The following is an 18,718-nucleotide window of genomic DNA, read 5'->3' as shown; positions in this document are numbered from 1 at the left end:
TCACCCCGAACTATAAGGGCATTCATTGTGTTTGTCCTGTTCGCCCTTTGGCGTTCTCTGGTCTGACACTTGTGAGACGAGGCCCTAAAGAAGGCTGTCTGGTGTAGGCCAATCGGGTTCAAAGACAGCGCATCATATATTTAATTATCAGAACATGTGTTTGCATATTCACCACAAGTACTGTGTGAATAATGCAGACTTGATTCCTTGGAAAAGGTTTCTATTTGGTGTTTGAACATCTTAACACAGCTGTTTTATTGCCAGAAAGGGTTAACCCTATTCTTATTTTTTCATACATACGCTATGCTACCTGCCTTCAACCCACACTGACCACCACCAGTATGATTGGTGCAGTATGATTGAATAATTCTCATGACCCACACCCGTGTGTTTGGGTGGCCCTCATCCAGCAGTGGATTGACAAAAATGCTGTACATGTATTTCAATCACTTGTTCACGCAATAAGTTCGTTCTGTAGTATCGCCCTGCTCAGTGTGGTTGCACTTGCCTGCATTGATGGCCTTCAGCCAGTGGTGGAAATTCCACATTCCCATTTTGAAGGCTAGAATCTCTATTATAACCACTGTTTACTTCTTCACAAAGTAGTGTTCTACATGTGGCTATGCTCCCTACTGATAGTGACCTTACAATCCAGCCCAATTGAACTAGATTTCAGAATAGAAATATATTCTTAAGGTAACAGAGTTCATTGGTAAATCGAAAACTGTAAGCACAACGCACAATGCCAGACAATCACGAACAACGCGGTACGTCCAGAATGAACACCTCATTCGAGACCCAAACATCGCCGCACCTGCTGACTGACATTCTTTCTCCTCGAAGATACTGCTGGTGGAACCATCAACCTCATCAGAACATCACCAGCAGGCCGACTTTGCACCATAGCCATCTATATCATCATTAGACCTCCTTTTCCAGTACCAAAACATAATAATAGGGGTTTTCCCCTTTTTTCTGGCAACAAAACTGAAACCTTTTTACAAGGATTCATGTCTGCATTAAACACAATACTTGCAGTCAAATGCATTTGACTGCAAGTATTGTCAAATGCATTTCACTGCAAGTATTGTGGTTAATGCAGATATGAATCCTTGTAAAAAGGTTTCAGTTTTGTTGCCAGAAAAAAGGGGGAAAACCCTATTATTGCACCATAGCTCCTTCGTGAATGGGGAATTAAAAGACGCAAGGCACCGTGGTGGGACTGTGGCCAATGCAATCCAAACTACGGAGCGAATTCGTAAACCCGATGCTCAAGCCAAGATACCCGCTGCTGTGATGTCTCCAGTAAACCCAGAGGCTCATTGTGGATACAGAGAGACCCCCCGAGAGATGGATGTATCATGGGACCTCCTTTGCCAGTACCAACATATGAGAATAGGGTTTTCCCCTTTTTTTCTGGCAACAAAACTGGTGTCAAGATATTCTTGGTTCTTTCGGTAAAGTCACGTAGAAGGGAAATAATAAAATAATAAAAATATCAAACAATAAAATTCTCACAATACGTTTCGACTGCAACACAAGCAATCATCATCAGGTGTGAAATGCACTTTTTTTATTTTATTGCTGTGGATTTCACACCTGATGATGATTGCTTGTGTTGCAGTCGAAACGTCGTGAGAATTTTATTGTTGAATATTTTTATTATTTTATTAGTTCCCTTCTACGTGACGTTACCGAAAGAGCCAAGAATATGAATCCCTGCAGTCACGAAACCTTTTAACCACAATGCTTGTGGTCAGAATGCAAACAAAAAAAACATACTTTGATAATATATGCATTGTCTTTGAAACTGATTGGTCCACACCAGAGACAGTTTTCTTTTGAGCCTCGTCTCAATTGGTGTTAGACCAGAGGACGCCTTTTGACAATGCATAAATTATCAGACAATCAGAGTATGTTTTTGGATTGCATTCTGACCACAAGTATTGTGGTTAATGCAGACATGATTCCTTGTAAAATGTTTCAGTTTGGTGTTTTAACATCTAAACACACCTGTTTTGTTGACAGAAAAAGGGGAAAACCTGTTCTCAGATGGATGGATGTTTGTTGAACTTTCGTACGTAGCCAACCGTGCTAATCGGAGACACAGACACATACTTACAAAGTCCCATCACTAGGGAGAAACACAAATAAAGTAATAGGTTGTTTACCCTTTCAACTGGTACAAAACGGACACCTTTATACAAGGGATCATGTTTGCAATAACCACAACACAAGCAGTCAAAATGCAAACAAAAAGAAACAACTCTGATAATGACATGCACTGTCCTTGAAGTTGATTGGTCCACACCTGAGACAGCTTTTCTTAGAGCCTAGTCTCCATTGGTGTTGGACCAGATGACGCCAAAAGGCGTGTAAACACAAGACAACAAAATAAAATTGCCCGGATTGAAACGGCTGTAGCGCCGTATGGACCTGAAAACAGCTGATAGCTTTTGCATTATTATTTATCACAAGCAAGCACAAGGATTGATTGCGATATAAAGTAAAACGATTGCATTTCCCAGTGCACACAAGCAGCACGAGGGGGGAGGGGTCTTATCGAGTCTACCAAATGCAACGTCCGGCTCCCCCGTGACCTTTCATCGCACACGCAGCGTGGTGCTGCTCGCGGTCCCGCAGCCTCGAAGCAGAAGGCAGCAGCAACAACAACAACGACAACAACAACGTGGACATCTAACAACAACAACAATAATAATCGGCAGGTTTAATCGCTTGGTTGCGTTATCGTAGAGCGAACGAACGTGCGTGCGTGCGTGAAGCTCGCACTTGAACCCCGATTGACGCAAGGCCCTAATTTATATCGTATTTAAAAAAATATTTTAACACGTTATGACCTCAGGCTGTTGTATCGGGGTTCCTCGGTGTACAATTTGATTGTTAATTTATTTATTTTAAATAACGTTCTTGTAAAGCGATAAGCGTAATTGATGGTTACGATTATTATACAGACGTCAGACTACTTTATCTTAACGCGGGATCGATCCTTCGGCCTAAACGGATACGGTAAACGATAAGGTTCGAATATATAGTAATCGTATTATTTATATGAGAACAACAATAATGTTTTTGCCTTGATTACAATCAGCGTGGCGTTCCACGCAGGCGTATCGGGCACTCGCTGATTGATCGAAGGGTCTTTGAGAGGGTGACGACTTTGTTGTTGAAGAGGCGAAGGTGGTGGTGGTGGATTTGAGTTCATCATTACCCATCGTCAACCTCGTTTTGAGAGATCAGGTAAGCGTGGTCATCATCATCAGCAGAATCAGCATAATCAGCAGCAGAATCAGCATAATCATCAGCAGCATAATCAGCAGCAGCATAATCATCAGCAGCAGAATCATCAGCAGCATAATCAGCAGCAGCAGAATCGGCAGCAGAATCAGCAGCATAATCATCAGCATAATCAGCAGCAGCATAATCATCAGCAGCATAAACATCATCACCATCAGCAGCAACATTTGTCCACCGCTTTCATCAGTATAATCATCATCATCTGTCCACCAATGTTCCATCATCATCAGAATAATAATCATCTCATCCTTTGCTGCTCATCGACAGCATTTGCATTCCAGCATCGTATTCCTGAGCCTAGGCAGCAACATCTCGAACAGTTATCGATCCACTGATGGGTAATGCCGTTTCCATCGCCATAAGCAGCAGCAACATCATCGTCATTCATTCTCCACTGCTGTTCAACATCCTTGTCCAGTTATCGTGAACATGATCTCAATGTCATCATCATTACCAGTCGAGGCACCATCGTTATCACAGCGAGGCAATGTCTATTCTTTGCTGAATGAATAACTTCGTCGCGATTAGCAGCGTCATCCTTCTCAGCAGGAGCAGCATCTAACTTAACTATTTAACTATCTCTTCTTGGTTCTTTCGTTAAAGTCACGTAGAAGGGAAGTAATAAAATAATAAAAATAAAACATATTAAAATAATTCTCACGACGTTTCGGCCACAACGCAAGTAGCCGTCCTCAGGTGAAAACCAGGTTTGTCGAGGCGACAGCGTCTGAATGGGGATAAATATACATTCAGACGCTGTCTTTCCGACAGACCTGGTTTTCACCTGAGGACGGCTACTTGCGTTGTGGCCGAAACGTCGTGAGAATTATTTTAATATGTTTTATTTTTATTATTTTATTACTTCCCTTGTACGTGACTTTACCGAAAGAACCAAGAAGATGAATCCCTGCAGTCACGAAAGCTTTAAATCGAAATTTATTTAACTATCTGTTTTTATTTCACCAAGGTAAGACCCGCTGAGAGCGATGGAGCTCTTTTTTAGAAGCGACCTGGCCACAAATGATAGCTCAACAGATGATAGCTTGTCATTTGTACATTTGTAGCAGCCAAATACTCTAAAGGCATGTTTATAAATATGGAAATAAAAAGCAGAGGACCCGGAGAAAAATCTATGCGACCACGGGGAGAGAGACACTCAAATTCCAAATGTACAGGCATCGGGGTTGGCATCGAATCCACGACCTCCTGTATATCGGGCGAGATAGTTAACATCTCGCCATCATCATCAGCAGCAACACCTACCCCCTGCTGTCCATCACAATCAGCAGCCTCAATACTCATTCACGGATTTTCACCCATTAAATCATCAACATCTTGATTTCATATTCTTAGGTTTTTTCGGTAAAGTCACGTAGGTAAAAAATTAAAATTAATAAAAGTAAAATAAAAATCACGAAACGTGATTTTTATTTTATTTTTAATTGACTTTTATTAATTTTAATTTTTTACCTACGTGACTTTACCGAAAAAAACCTGAGAATATGAATCCTTGCAGTCACGAAAGCTTCAAATCTAGAATCTTGATTTCAGCATCATAAGCAGCAGCAGCGGCAGCACAAGTCATTGTCTTGTGCCGTCGCCGCCGCTGATTACGATGGTAACTCTTTGACTTTTCTTGCTCCACTTTTTGTCTCTTCCCAGTGGCCGTGCACTTGCGCCCCCCCTCCATTCCCCACCCCACACACCCCCCGTGCGCTCGCCTCTCGTCGTGCGTGGACCCTGCAAGCGGTGACCGCATGGCCGAGCGGCATGCCACCCCCGTGGCCCCGGTGGACGGTGTGGCCCCCACGCGGCCGGCGCCCCGCCTGGACCGCGGAGCCCCACAGCACACCAACTCCTCGCGGTGGATGCGAAACTTCCTGGCCGGAGGTGGGAGCTCGGCGTGGTTGTTACTGTGGTTCGGCGCAAGTGTGGTTTGGCGGTGGGGCGTGGTGTGGCGTTGGGCTGTTTTGGCACGATGTTGTGTGGTGTGGCGTGGTGCTGTCTGGCACGGTGTGGCGTGGTCGCATGGCGTACGATGTGGCGTGGTGCTATTTTAGCACGATGTGGCGTGGTGTGGCGCTGTCTGGCACGGTGTGGCGTGGTCACATGGGGTACGATGTGGCGTGGTGTGGCATTATGTGGTGTAGCTTGGTGCTGTGTGGCACGACTTGGCGTGATGCCGTGTGGCATGATGTGGCGTGGTGTGGTCGCATGGGGTACGATGCGGTGTGGCATGATTCGGTGTGGCTTGGTACTGTGTGGCACGATGTGGCGTGGTTGTTTCAATGTGGTACAATGTGTTTTCGGTGTGGCATGGCACAGGATTACCGTGCTTCAGTGCGGTGTGCTTCTGCCATGTGTGGTTACAACGACATGGTGAGGCTGAATGTTGTTGAATGTTATCATGGTGGCACGTGGATAGCACACTGCGCTCTGAATTCGACGGCACCCCGAGATTCCTGTGTTGCTTTGCCCTCATCCACCGACCCACATGGGCCATCATGGAGACGTATCGTGAACCAACCGTTGAGTCCGACACGGCATGGTGAACCCCTTTTTTCCAGTCATTGACAAAGGGATGTAAATACATTTTCACGAAGTTTCTTTATTAATTTATTATTTATTCTGCTTATTTACCCAGGAAAGCCTCGCTTGAGTATCAGGACAATTTTTTTCAGGAGGCGATGTTGCTCTTTGTAATTCCAATGGAGTCCTGTAATTTACGGTTAATTTTTTCAGCATTGGGATGTGTTGGCCACTCGCGTATAAATGGCCAACACCATTCCTGTAACGCAGCAGCACCTTGGGAAGGTTGGCGGGCATGTGAGTTGGTGTGCGTGCATTGACCAAGTTGATCTGTTTTTGACTGTGACCCCCAAAAGGCATCGCCGGGTGCTGCGCCAAGACCACCATCGCTCCCCTGGATCGCGTGAAGATTCTCCTGCAAGCCTACAACCCCCACTACAAGCACCTCGGTACGCCCAGAGAACACTCGCACCACAGCAGCAACAACAACGACAACAACAGCAGCCACCAGTCCCCACTAATGGTGATGTCCCCGTGGTGCTTACGCCAGGCTAGGTGCACTTTCAAGCTACGTGAAGTGACTCTCTCTAGCAGGAGGTCACGGGACAGGCCCAGGTGTTATGAGTTAACTGACTGAGATGAGCTGGAGATGCACCGCGTGTATTATCCAGAGACCGTACAGACAGGTGCCATGAGCAAGCACCCTGGCAGGCTCACACAATGCAGCAGATGGTGTGGCTGACATGGCCGTCTTTGTCTCCCCACTGTTGATGTTAGTACAGCGCATGGGGCACTCCTTTAATGCTAAGTCGACCAAGGGGAAATTGAGGACAGATTCAGAATTGAATTGTCATTGATGGTATCAGTGGCTGGGAATTAAACTCTATTCGCTGGGTTCATTACACGGTGTGCAACAAACTGCACCACCTCTCCCCACACAGATACACGCCACACACTCCACACACGCCACACACTCCACACACGCCACACATGCCACACACTCCACACACGCCACACACTCCACACATCATCCCGAGTGCAGGTTCATACATTAATGCAGTCGTGCGTCGAGCCAGCTTCAGGGTTCATATTTGCTTTCCATATTAAGTTACATGTGCGAGTGGAATGTCTATTGATTAATTAATGGAGGAATTGGCTTCCGTAACTTTTTTAAAGTGCCGCTAACAGTTTTACAAAATCAATACTTGCCGTCATGGTGGATTGTGATAGTAATATAATGCATATGCATGGATTCCGTAAATGTTTTCCAAAATGGGTTTGTCCTCAGATACATGTATCAGTAGTACAGAAACCGCTCTGGTAACTTGACCAGCGACTCACACAAACACAAAAGATGCCAAAATCAGCACGAGTTGATCCGCAACTGGGAGAATCCGCCCGCGGATAATTGAGGATGAACCTTCTCGCCATTCATGAGGCACACACAAGCAACTCGCGCGCCGATGACGGACGGGCGAATTGACATGGCGTGTGGCGTGGTGCGTGTGCTAGGTGTGTTCTCTACACTGATGGCGATTCCCAGGAAGGAGGGATTCCTCGGCCTCTACAAGGGTAATGGAGCCATGATGGTCCGGATTTTCCCTTATGGGGCCATTCAGTTCACCGCCTTCGAAAAATACAAGAGGGTGAGCGACCGAGGGCTTTATTGTCCAATCTGGTGCTGTTACGTTTGTGAATGTTTGTGGTAAAACAAATAATGTGGTGATGCTGCTGCTGTTGTTGCTGCGTTAGCAGCGGTGCATAAAGCACAGATAACATCATAAATGTTTTTTGGGTTGGGTCGCGTTAGTATAAATGTGTCGTTAACCCACCGCCACCGGGCACAGCCAATTGGTAAGGTTTGTCACGTAAACAGAACGTGCCAATTAGTTACTACTTCAGCCCACCTGTGTGTTGGAGAGTAAATCCACAATGTTTACAATTTGACTGTGACGTTTCGCTGGTAATTACATCCAGCATCATCGGGTGATTTTGGCAAACAGAAAACCTCACCACACTAGTCAATGACGTTTTGGCCTTAAAAAAAAAAAATACATTTTATTTTTTAGGCAGTGTTATTGAAGAATGTGGTGACATTTTTTCTTGATAATTGTTTTCGGAATTGACTCCAAAAGGTTACGGGATAGATGGTGGAATCCAGTTAAATTTCAATCAGGGTTGAACTGGTTGGCTCCGGGCAGCAGCAACCCTCGCAAGGCACCGGCGGCAGAGCTTGTCGGTCACTGTGCAGTACGTTACGAAAGACGCAAGGACACGCGCGCACGCAGGGATATTTATATTTATCGTTGGATATTACATGGCCATCGAACAAAGACGGTGGTCACCGCATCGCGCGGTGTTTTCAGATGCGCTTCTGCGGCCGTCTGGAACGCTCTTCCTTCCGATATTAGGAAGCCACTAGAGCGGTGCACTTTTCAATCTAGATTGAAAACAAATTTTTTTTTAACTGTTTTTTATGTTTAGTTTGTTGTTCTTCCCCCGCACCTCCGATTAGCACGGTTGGATACGTACGCTGCGAAAGAAGTTCAACATACATACTTGTGTGCGGCAAAACCGACAGTCAAGTTTTTCCACCTAGATTTGAAGTTTTCGTGACTGCAGGGATCCATACTCTTTGGTTCTTTCGGTTTTTCCACCTTTCTTGAAACCCGCGGGTCGACCTCCGTTTCGGTGGGAGGTCGCTACTTATCTGCTGCTGCCCCCATATCCCTGGCCATCTGCACCACCGGTTCATTTAGCTCCCTGCCTAACAGTTGCAGGACCCTTTGAGGAGAGTTCTGCCTTGCGATGTTTGGGCACCTCTTTTATTTGCTTGCGGGAGTAAACTTGAGTGCCTTGAGAAAACCCGCCACTGGGGGAGGACACAACTCAAAGTTCTGGACAGGTGGATTGACGAGCCCATGTGTCCCACTCAAGACCATGAGAAATGTTGTACACGCGCGCAGCCCTTTTTTTTAGTCACTCCACTGCTGAGTGAGGGCCATCCCCGACCTTGCCGCATGGGTCATCGGGGGTTGTGTGATGGCACTTTACCCCCCCGCGGGTCAGTGCGGGTTGGTGGAGACGGGGAGCACGGAAGCACAGTACAACAGTGGATTTTTGCTGCATAGTACAGGCCCCGTAGCCACCATTGACATCCTCGTTGAAAACCCGGGTGCTGATAGACTGATACCAACGATGCGATGGACGTTCAACTGAGGACACAGATCAATTAGGTCTTAAGAGCTTCGAGCTAAGATAAGGAGTCTCTCCAGAGGCATCACTTAAAGCATCATTAAGTGCCTAATGCAATTGTTTTGCTTCATGAGATTTATATCATTAGTAAGCAGGAGGGAGTGGGGAAACCTATCCTTCTACTGGTAGGAACCTCCTGGTTACACCAGCCCACAGGGGATTATTGTGTCTGTCCGTCGTGCATCCAAAAATGGGAGGGGTGGGGCTGGGTGGAGAGGGGAGGGTGGGGAGGGGCTGGTTGGGGAGGGTGGGGCTGGGTGGGGGGTGGGGCTGGGTGGGGAGGGGCTGTTCACCCCGTGGTGCCCTTAAACGTTTAACCTACTCACGCCGGCTTGTGCCCACCCTCACAGTCGGCCATATTTGCGGAATACACCACGCTGCCGTTGACCCTGGCCATTGACCGAGCAACCCAACGTTCCTACCAGCTCCCTCCGCAAGAATGTGTTTGAGGGCCGAATTAGAACTTTTTAAATTTACCTTTGGTGGACAACGCATTGTGAATGTTCTCCTCCAGAACCCAATTAGCGCACCATATGCCCTCCCGTTGTGCCGCGTGTCGTGCGTCACGATCATCCCAACACTGAAGCGAAGCTCGCGTGGTGTTTGGTACGGTGTCCGACGTTTCGCTCCACGATTGATCGTCGCACGCGGTACATCTGGAAAACTTTTCAGAGAGAGTTGAATGTTATTTGTCGGCGGTTTTCTCAGTGGCAGGCTTCGTGTGGCCATGGGTTGTGTGAAGTTAAGTCGCGGGCCTTAGTTGGCCCTGTGGGCTGTGGGTTCCAGCCTGCCCCTGGTATAATGTTGCGCAGTGTTCTCTGACGATGATGCTGTGTCTCTGTGTGTGTGCTCGTACGTGTGTGTATCGCTGTAAATCCGAACCAATCTTAGGTCTCCCCTTAGCCTACTCGGCCTCAAATGAGTGCCAAGTGTGATGTGTTAAACATCGCCACTGGGGAGACGAAGGCGGCCGGGCATGGTTCTGGCCACCCACCTTGTCGTGCGCTGCGCCGGCCTTCATAGGCGCTCGCTAACTGAAACTTGCCCCAAAAGTCTGTTAATGCTGTATGGGGGGGTCCTTTGTCTTTGTATCGCCGGCAGGTTCTGAGCAAGCAAATGGGCATTACGGGCCATGTGCACAGGCTGCTGGCTGGCTCCATGGCTGGTAAGACCCTCGTACGCAAACAAGCGATGCACACTTCGAACCTCTGCACAGCGCACACGGCGGAGTAAACTTGGCAACAACATTTACAGCCCGCTTGTCGGTCTTCCGCTAAACGAAGGCCTTCCCCACGCCGTTCCGGTCGTGGGGCTCGTTTTGACCGCAAGCTCCGCCACGCCGGTCAGTGCCGGTTGGTGGAGTGTCGCGTGGCCAGGAGCACTTTTCGGTTATCGCTCTTCACAGCCGGGTCACTCTCGCGATTGAGACCGTCCTGCTCGCCTGAGTTCTCTCCGGGCTTAACCAAAATAAGCTCGAACTGATGATAGGCTTGGTCGGGAATCGTTACTCGGGTTTCTGGATTTGTAGCGCTGTGCACGAGCTACTCACTCCACATTTTTGCTGTTGACCACAGGCCCTCATCAGTATACTTGCCAATATATTTCTGTTGCAACAAGTTTGAATTGACTAGTTTGTGAAAGCTGCCTGGTAGGCAGCACTTACCTTCCCTACACTGACTGCGCTTGTGTGGGTGGGGTAGTGGTCAACGTGCCGCGCTACGAACCCGACGACTCGTTCAATGTCTGGCCATGGCTGGGGAGTCTCTGTGTCTGACTGATATACGAACCCGACGACTCGTTCAGTGTCTGGCCATGGCTGGGGAGTCTCTGTGTCTGACTGATATACGCGAGTCTGCATGTGCGACTGTGTGTGTGTGTGTGACTATGTGTGTGGGGAGCGGTGGTGTAGCGGTTAGCGCGCTGCGCTACAAACCTGGCGACCCGGGTTCAATTCCCGCTCACGGCCAACATCAGTGACGATTATCTGAACCGGTCCTGGGCCTCCCCTAGGTCGACTCAGCCTCAAATGAGTACCTGGAGCGATGCGTAAACATCGCCGCTAGGGAGACAAAGGCGGCCGGGCGTGGTGTTGGCCACCCACCCCCACTCTACGTGCGTGCGAGCGGTGACGTCACCGCCACTTAGTGGCGAATGGCGGGCGTTATTGTGAGTCTGTGTGTACGACTCTACGTATCTGTCTGTGTGTGTGCACCAGGCATCACAGCGGTAATCTTCACGTACCCACTCGACATGGTCAGGGCCCGGCTCGCGTACCAGGTGAAGGGAGATCACGGCTACCGGGGTATTCTACACGCGTTCAGCGTCATCTATAAGAAGGTGCGTGATCAATCCACTGTTGGATGAAGGCCGCCGCCCCCTCCTCCAACCCTGTGTGAGTTTGTACAGCCACTGCTACCATTGGTTGCGATGATCCAAACTGCTCCTGGGCCATGCCTACGCCAACTCAGCCTTAAATAAGTAGCTTGTTCTAGATTTGTAGTTTTCGTGACTGCAGGGATCCATACTCTTCGGTTCTTTCGGTAAAGTCAAGTAGGGGAAAAAAAAATAGAAATAACTTTTTTTTTAATTCTTATTTTTATTTTCACCTACGTGACTTTACCGAAAGAACCAAAGAATAAGTAGCTTGTGCAGCGTGTCAGCACTGGGGAGACAAAGGTGGCCGAGCGTGGTGCTCACCACACCCCCCCTTCACGTCCCGTGCCGACCTTTATAGGTTCTGTGAAGTCCGTTAACAGCTCCCCACAGTCTGTTGAGGCTTTACCGGAGGAGGGTGGGATGTTTGTCTTTGTGCGCAGGAGGGTGGCGTCCGAGGGTTTTACCATGGACTGGTGCCAACCATCATCGGCATGGCTCCATACGCCGGTGAGGAGTCCCCACACGCACACCCGTCCGTGAGATGGCAGTACACGGTTCCCTCCGGGAGAGGATTGTGCCTGCAGTTTCAAGGAGGATGCACCCCAATAATAACAACAACGCCCGCCATTCGCCACTCAGTGGAGGAGGCTCGTGAAGGACGCTGCTGGTCAGTTGGAGGCAGTCGCCCTTCAACAACAATGGAGGGCAGAGGAGCGACGCTCACAACAACAAGCCGGGCAGATAAAATACAGCAAGTTGGCACAGTCGGGGGCACAGCTGGCGCATCTGCTAGTCCTCTCAGTCAGTCAACCCACGGCACCTGGATCTGTCCCGTGACCTCCTGTCAGTGAGCCTTCCGACACTTCACGTGGTCTCAAAGTGCACCTGGCCTGGCACAGGCGCCGTGGTGACCCCAATAACACACACACACGTGCAGCGTGCATACAACACATTCCTGCTGCGGAGGGAGCTGGTAGGAACGTTGGGTTGCTCGGTCAATGGCCAGGGTCAACGGCGGCGTGGTGTATTCCGCAAATATGCCCGACTGTGAGGGCGGGCACAAGCCGGCGTGAGTAGGTTAAACGTTGAGTTTTATAAGGGCACCACGGGGAGACCAGCCCCTCCCCACCCAGCCCCACCCACCCCACCCAGCCCCTCCCCACCCAGCCCCTCCCCACCCTCCCCTCCCTACCCAGCCCCACCCAGCCCCTCCCCACCTCACCCTCCCCTCCCTACCCAGCCCCTCCCTCCCCACCCAGCCCCTCCCTGCACGACGGACACAATAATGCCCTGTGGGCTGGTGTAACCAAGAGGTTCCTACCAGTATAATACATCCATTATGGGTGTACGTGTACAGATGTTTTGTTAACCCGCTGCTGGATGAGGGCCTCCTCGTGCCGTGCGGGTCGGAGGGGCTTTTTGACCATACTTCAACCACGCTGGTAAGTGCGGGTTGGTGAAAGTATGTAAATCAGTCCATCTCTGCAAGCATACGTACATGCAAAGATGTGATCGTATGTACTTAATTAAAACAAATCCACAGTTTTACTACCTAAAAAAAAACCTGCTGGAATGCATTGGTCCAGGAGGCCGATAGACTGATGGAACTCAGTGTTGTTTCTGTTATTTTTTACCTGGCTATTTTTTTGATATCTGCTTTGTTTTTAATATTATACTCAATCCACCACAATAGCTCATCAAGTATTTCGTGCGGTCCACCAACGATCACTTATACCACCTTAGCCAAACTCATCGGGTCCTAGGTTGCGGGGGTGGGGGCGGAACATTTTCGGCCTGGCAATCGCGCCGTGTTTTTTCTGTTTTTAAGCACCATACTCGCTTGCTCCCGTCACTGCGTGGGTCTCTTTACAACTCGGTCGGCAGGCACCCCGGTTTTTCGCATTATTTTGGGACAACGCAACCAAGGTTCAGCTACCAAGGGGGGAAGACCAAGAGCAGACGGTGGGAGGCTGTCGGGAGCAGACCCGGGAGGCCGCAGCGTGTCTCCTGTGTGGCAGCTGCGGGATCCGGCAGAGGGGTGGAAAGCGTCGGTGAGATGTACCGGCGAGCTGTTAACTACCTCGCCTGGTATACAGGAGGCCGTGGGTTCGATCCCGACCCTGACGCCAGTACATTTGGAGTTTGCGTGTTCTCTGTCCCCGTAGTCACGTGGATTTTTCTCCGGGTCCCCCGGTTTTTCCCTCCACATTTGAGTATTTGGCTGCTATCAATTTCCACGTGATAACCCACTTTGTTGAGCTACCATTTGTGGCCAGGTCGCTTCTGAAGAAGAGCTATATAATATGTCAGTGAGCTTTATCGTTCAGCCTTGTAAACGCCTCCCCCTAACCGCACGTCGACCCACTCGACCTCGCGCCCGCCTTCCTCCCCGTGTGCAGGCTTCTCATTCTTCACGTTCAGCACGCTGAAGAGCGTGGGGCTCACCCGGGCGCCCGCGCTGCTCGGACGCCCGTCGGCCGACAATCCCGACGTGCTTGTGCTGCGCACGCCCATCAACCTGCTCTTCGGCGGGACGGCGGGCGCCATCGCACAGACCATCTCGTGAGCCGAGCGGCCGTCGCGAGCGTCGCGTGGCGGAGGATTCGTTACAGCCAGGGAGCCTGCCTGGGTCTTGTCCCGTGTGGAGACCCACAGGCTCGCGTAGAGACTCGTAGACGCTCGTTCGAGACGTGTTAACTTTGTTGGTTGTGCTTCCGCTGCATCTACATCCAGTGTGAAAGAAGCTCAACATACAAGAACTTATAGATAGACACGTAGACTCGCATAGAGACGTGTAAACGTAAAGAGACCCATAGATTCGCATAGAGACACAGCCTCACAAAGTTCAACATTTCGATTTAAAGCTTTCGTGACTGCAGGGATTCATCTTCTTGGTTCTTTCGGTAAATTCACAAAGTTCAACATAGATACATAAACTTATAGAGAGACACATAGACTCACATAGAGACATGTAAACGTATAGACAGACCCAGACTCGCATAGAGTCTGAACCCACCCGCATGCTGTCCATCGCCTGAGACTGGAAAACCCGGAGCAGGGTCTGGTAGCCTCCTCAAACCGGAGCCAGGAGGCGTCGCCGTGAGCTGCGTGTTTGGGGTGCGGCGATCCTCGCTCCCTTTTGTGACGACGGTCGTGCGCCGGTCGTTGGCAGGTACCCGCTGGACGTCGCACGCCGGCGGATGCAGCTCGCGGGCATCCTGCCCAACTCGGAGAACTTTGGGTGAGCGGCGCCTTCCTCCCCCTCCTGAATCGCGTCGCGAGTGTAACGGCGGTCACGCTAACGAACGCGCACAACCCATCGTGTGAGCCCGCTGCACGAGTCGATCGATGGTTTTTTTCAATCCTTTATATTAAGTTCACTTGCTTGCTTGCTTGCGCGCTTACGACCGTGCAAATCTTTCGGTCGTTTTTTAACCCACTTCCCGTGATCCAATCGAGCTGACATTTTGCACACAGACTCGTTGTGCGTGACAATTTCGTGGAAATTTTTTTCAAAAATGTTACACTTTTTAGGAAAAAAAATATTATATTTAATTACCAATTGCTTAATGGTGGCAGGCAATCATCTGACCCATAGGTGGCAGCCATCTCAAGCCAGAGGACGAGAGGACTCTAGCCGCCCGTTTCAAAGACCAATGTGGGCTGGGTTGTGGCCCATTGAACACGAATATAATAAAATAAAACCGATGCCACGCATATAAAGGATTTATAGTGAAAAAATTTGTTTTTACGGGTTAATTTTTTTGTATCACAGTGCGCCCAACACGCAATTTCGCGCGCCACGTACGCTAGAGTGCAAGGAGGCTGCCGTTGTTTGTTTTAACTTTTTTATTTAAATGGTGGCTATCCTGCCTTTGCAGCTTGCCGTAGCAGGGCTACCCCTGTTCTAACCCTTTCCCGTTGCGAGACGTCTACAAGTCGCAGGGTGGGGTGTCCCGTTCACCTATAAATCTCGGAATGAGCAAGCGGCACGGCGTTAATTTGATTTAGAGAGGCGTAACGCCGTCGCTTTCAAAGACATTGCACTCGCTGGAGAGAACCGTAGTGACCCGATCGCACTCTGACAGCTGGCGCCAAACTTTGCCACACGCCCTCCTGCATAGCCTTGTGGGAGAATCGGTACCGATAAAAGTGATTCTATTTTAGTTTTTATGATGTACACGTACGTCACCGGAACGGGAAAGGATAATTCCATCTTGCTACTGACTTGAAGTCACCTCCCGCTCCTTCCCCTGGTCTCTGCCCCCCCTCCCTCCCCACCGCCGCCCTCCGTAGCTCCATGTGGCAGACTCTGACCAACGTGTACAAGCAGTACGGCGTGCGGCGCGGCCTCTACCGCGGCCTCTCGCTCAACTACGTGCGCTGCGTGCCCTCGCAAGCCGTCGCCTTCACCACCTACGAGTTCATGCGTCAGGTGCTGCACCTCAACTGAGAGCCGGCCGCCAACTACCATCGCAAAAAAACAAAAATCGCCACGTGACAGAACGGCACGGGGAGGCCCGCACGGCATGTTCGTGTTACAACAGTGTTAGCGGCGTGTTACTACGGCGTGTTACTACGGCGTGCGCCCCCGTACGCGTCGTTTGGTACGATTTGGGTACGAGTGAGAGCCCTCGCCCGGCCGTCCGTTCCGAATGCGTAACCCGCGTGAAACGGCCGCCCGCCTTTTTGTCGATCCACTGCTGGATGAGGGCCTCTCCCCCCACCACCCCCCCACCTGCCCCGCCTGACGCTGCACGGGTTGGATTGCGTGTTGTTTGACCACACTTCACCATGCTGGTCGGTGCGGGGCTGGCGAAGGTGGAGAGAACGTAAACGGAGAATAATAGTTGAACAACTGGATTTTTATGCAAAGGTGGTTACCCATCGAAGCACCGTCCAGGCTCAAGGTTGCTTGGCTTCTGAGATCTGACGACACTGAGATTTAAGTCCATTCCGAGCGTTCTGTTCAAAGGCTTCCATGACGTACCCTGCCTTAAATTAGTCAGTGGGCCTGTGCTGTGTATTTCACTTGTCGGAATCGCTTGAAGTGGCATCGCGTTAGTGGTACCTATTTATATGGCCAATACAAAGTGAGATAATTGGAAGAGATTTTGTTGATATTAAAAACAAATGGTGGTAATTTCTAGAATTTTTTTACATTCCAAGAATTAATTCAGCCCAACCCAATTCTCAGCGACTCCATGATGATTGTACTTATCTTTCTGAAGAAAAAGTTCTGAAGTGATAATTTTTTTTGTTATATATTTGCATTGTCACCTATTTCACTTGTATTGGTCATGTGATCGTTTCCACTAGAATCTTGAACTTGCTGCTTCAGGTGACGACTAAGGGTTGTCGTGAAATGGTACTTGGCGTACATCAAAGCACAAAAGCAGGATGATAAAATTTGCGAAATACAACGCCACCGTTTTGCAAAACTGATGTCGTGATAATTTTCACATCCTGAAAACGTAATATCGTAGAGCCAAAGAACGATATCACGGCAACCCAAAGTGAACGCCTTTTCAATCTCTGTCCAGTGCATTTGTTCGAACAAATTATCTCTATGCCTTACCGCCCATCGCAGCTGTGCGCTCTTGAGATTGCCGCGCGGCCCTCAAATGAATCGGACGTCGCTGCTGTTTTTGTGACTTGCCGAGAACTCCAGTTTGCTGCTTCGTGTCGCTTGCGTGGGGTGATCTGCCACTGCAAATCGTACCGCGTGTGCGACCATGATTGCCATCAGCCCTTGCGTTTTGATGGCGTTTGCTGCATCGCAAAATCAGCCGCCTCTTGTCACCATTCTCACACAGCCCGGAATGCATCATAACTATCACCGTTCTGTACACAGAGTACAGCTATGTCTGAATATACATTTGGACCCAATGTCGAATTTCGTAATTGATGGCTATGTAGGTAGCCGGGTTGCCAAATTCACATGATGGTTCAACCAAGTGTTGTTTATTCGATTGAATAGATGGAAAATGTTGTAGAACAGATAATTATGATGTACAAGTACAGCCCTTTTATGAATCCATTGCTAGACAAGCCCCCCCCCCCCCCCCATACTGTGTGGGTCATCTTGGTAATTGATTGACCATACTTCACCACACTTGGGTTATTACGTGTTGGCAAAGGCAGGGAAGGCTGAGATGTCTGAGCATGAAGGTACGGTAGAAAACTTGCAGTGGCTGCACTGCCCTCTACTGACTTTGTAGCCATCCGAAACAACATATCCTATTTGCGAACAGGATAGGAATGTATCGGTTCTTTTAAGTTATTTAATTTTTATGCACTAAGGACGGAGAAAATTAAGTCTTGAGTTGAAATAACTGGCATATGGTGGATTCCATAAAATCACAGACAGTCCTAATCAGTTAAATTTCGATTTAAAGCTTTCGTGACTGCAGGGATTCATCTTCTTGGTTCTTTCGGTAAAGTCACGTAGAATGGAAATAATAAAATACTAAAAATAAAACATAATAAAATAATTCTCACGACGTTTCGGCCACAACGCAAGTATCCGTCCTCAGGAGGAGAACAGGTCTGTCGAGGAGACAGACCTGTTCTCCACCTGAGGACGGCTGCTTGCGTTGTGGCCGAAACGTCGTGAGAATTATTTTATTATGTTTTATTTTTATTATTTTATGACTTCCATTCTACGTGACTTTACCGAAAGAACCAAGAAGATGAGTCCTAATCAGGTAAAGAATTTGGAGCCCCTTTTTCAATCCACGACTGCATGAAGGCCCTCCCCAGTGTCATTCATGGCGGTTATTCGACCATACTTCCTCCAGGATAAATAAATATTCTGATTCCGATTGAGACCGGTTTCCACCGATCACTCGCAACGAATGCTTGCCGTGGCTAGGGGGAATCGAACTCGGATCGCCGGGTTGGGAGCGCAGCGGCGCTAACCACGGCACCGCCGCTCCGCCCCGCTGGCTCTAGAACAACGCGTACAACGCAGCACGTAACGCTGATTAGTGGCTCTCAAAGAGAAGAATTGTCTTTTGGAAATCGTTGCTTTGCTCAGTGTGCCAGTATACTCGTGCATTTTGACGAATTAAAAAAAACGATGTATTACTTTTTGATTTAAAGCTTTTGTGACTGCAGGGATTCATCTTCTTGGTTCTTTCGGTAAAGTCACGTAGAATGAAGACGCTGTCTCCCCGACAGACCTGGTCTTCACCTGAGAACGGCTGTGCTTGCGTTGTGGCCGAAACGTCGTGAGAATTAT

At 49.1% G+C, this 18,718-nt stretch overlaps 1 protein-coding gene across 4 annotated transcripts in view; it reads left to right on the top strand.

The window, feature by feature from the left end:
* Window positions 1–2,557: 2,557 nt before the first annotated feature.
* SLC25A16 (solute carrier family 25 member 16) overlaps window positions 2,558–18,718 on the top strand; it is a 21,847-nt gene continuing 5,686 nt past the window's right edge. For 3 of the 4 annotated variants that reach the window (XM_078613360.1, XM_078613359.1, XM_078613358.1), the window contains exons 1-10: window positions 2,558–3,258; window positions 4,978–5,205; window positions 6,201–6,293; window positions 7,357–7,490; window positions 10,201–10,264; window positions 11,315–11,436; window positions 11,916–11,982; window positions 13,875–14,037; window positions 14,648–14,716; window positions 15,772–15,910. In XM_078613360.1, the coding sequence (XP_078469486.1) occupies window positions 5,073–5,205; window positions 6,201–6,293; window positions 7,357–7,490; window positions 10,201–10,264; window positions 11,315–11,436; window positions 11,916–11,982; window positions 13,875–14,037; window positions 14,648–14,716; window positions 15,772–15,910 (984 nt within the window). In that variant the 5' untranslated portion in view covers window positions 2,558–3,258; window positions 4,978–5,072. The remainder of the gene's footprint in view (window positions 3,259–4,977; window positions 5,206–6,200; window positions 6,294–7,356; window positions 7,491–10,200; window positions 10,265–11,314; window positions 11,437–11,915; window positions 11,983–13,874; window positions 14,038–14,647; window positions 14,717–15,771; window positions 15,911–18,718) is intronic. The other variant, XM_078613357.1, reaches the window with a different exon arrangement.

This window comes from Lampetra planeri, chromosome 41 (assembly GCF_965212315.1).
Source record: "Lampetra planeri chromosome 41, kcLamPlan1.2.h2, whole genome shotgun sequence".
NCBI classification, from domain to species: domain Eukaryota; kingdom Metazoa; phylum Chordata; class Hyperoartia; order Petromyzontiformes; family Petromyzontidae; genus Lampetra; species Lampetra planeri.
This window is presented reverse-complemented; position numbering and strand designations above follow the sequence as displayed.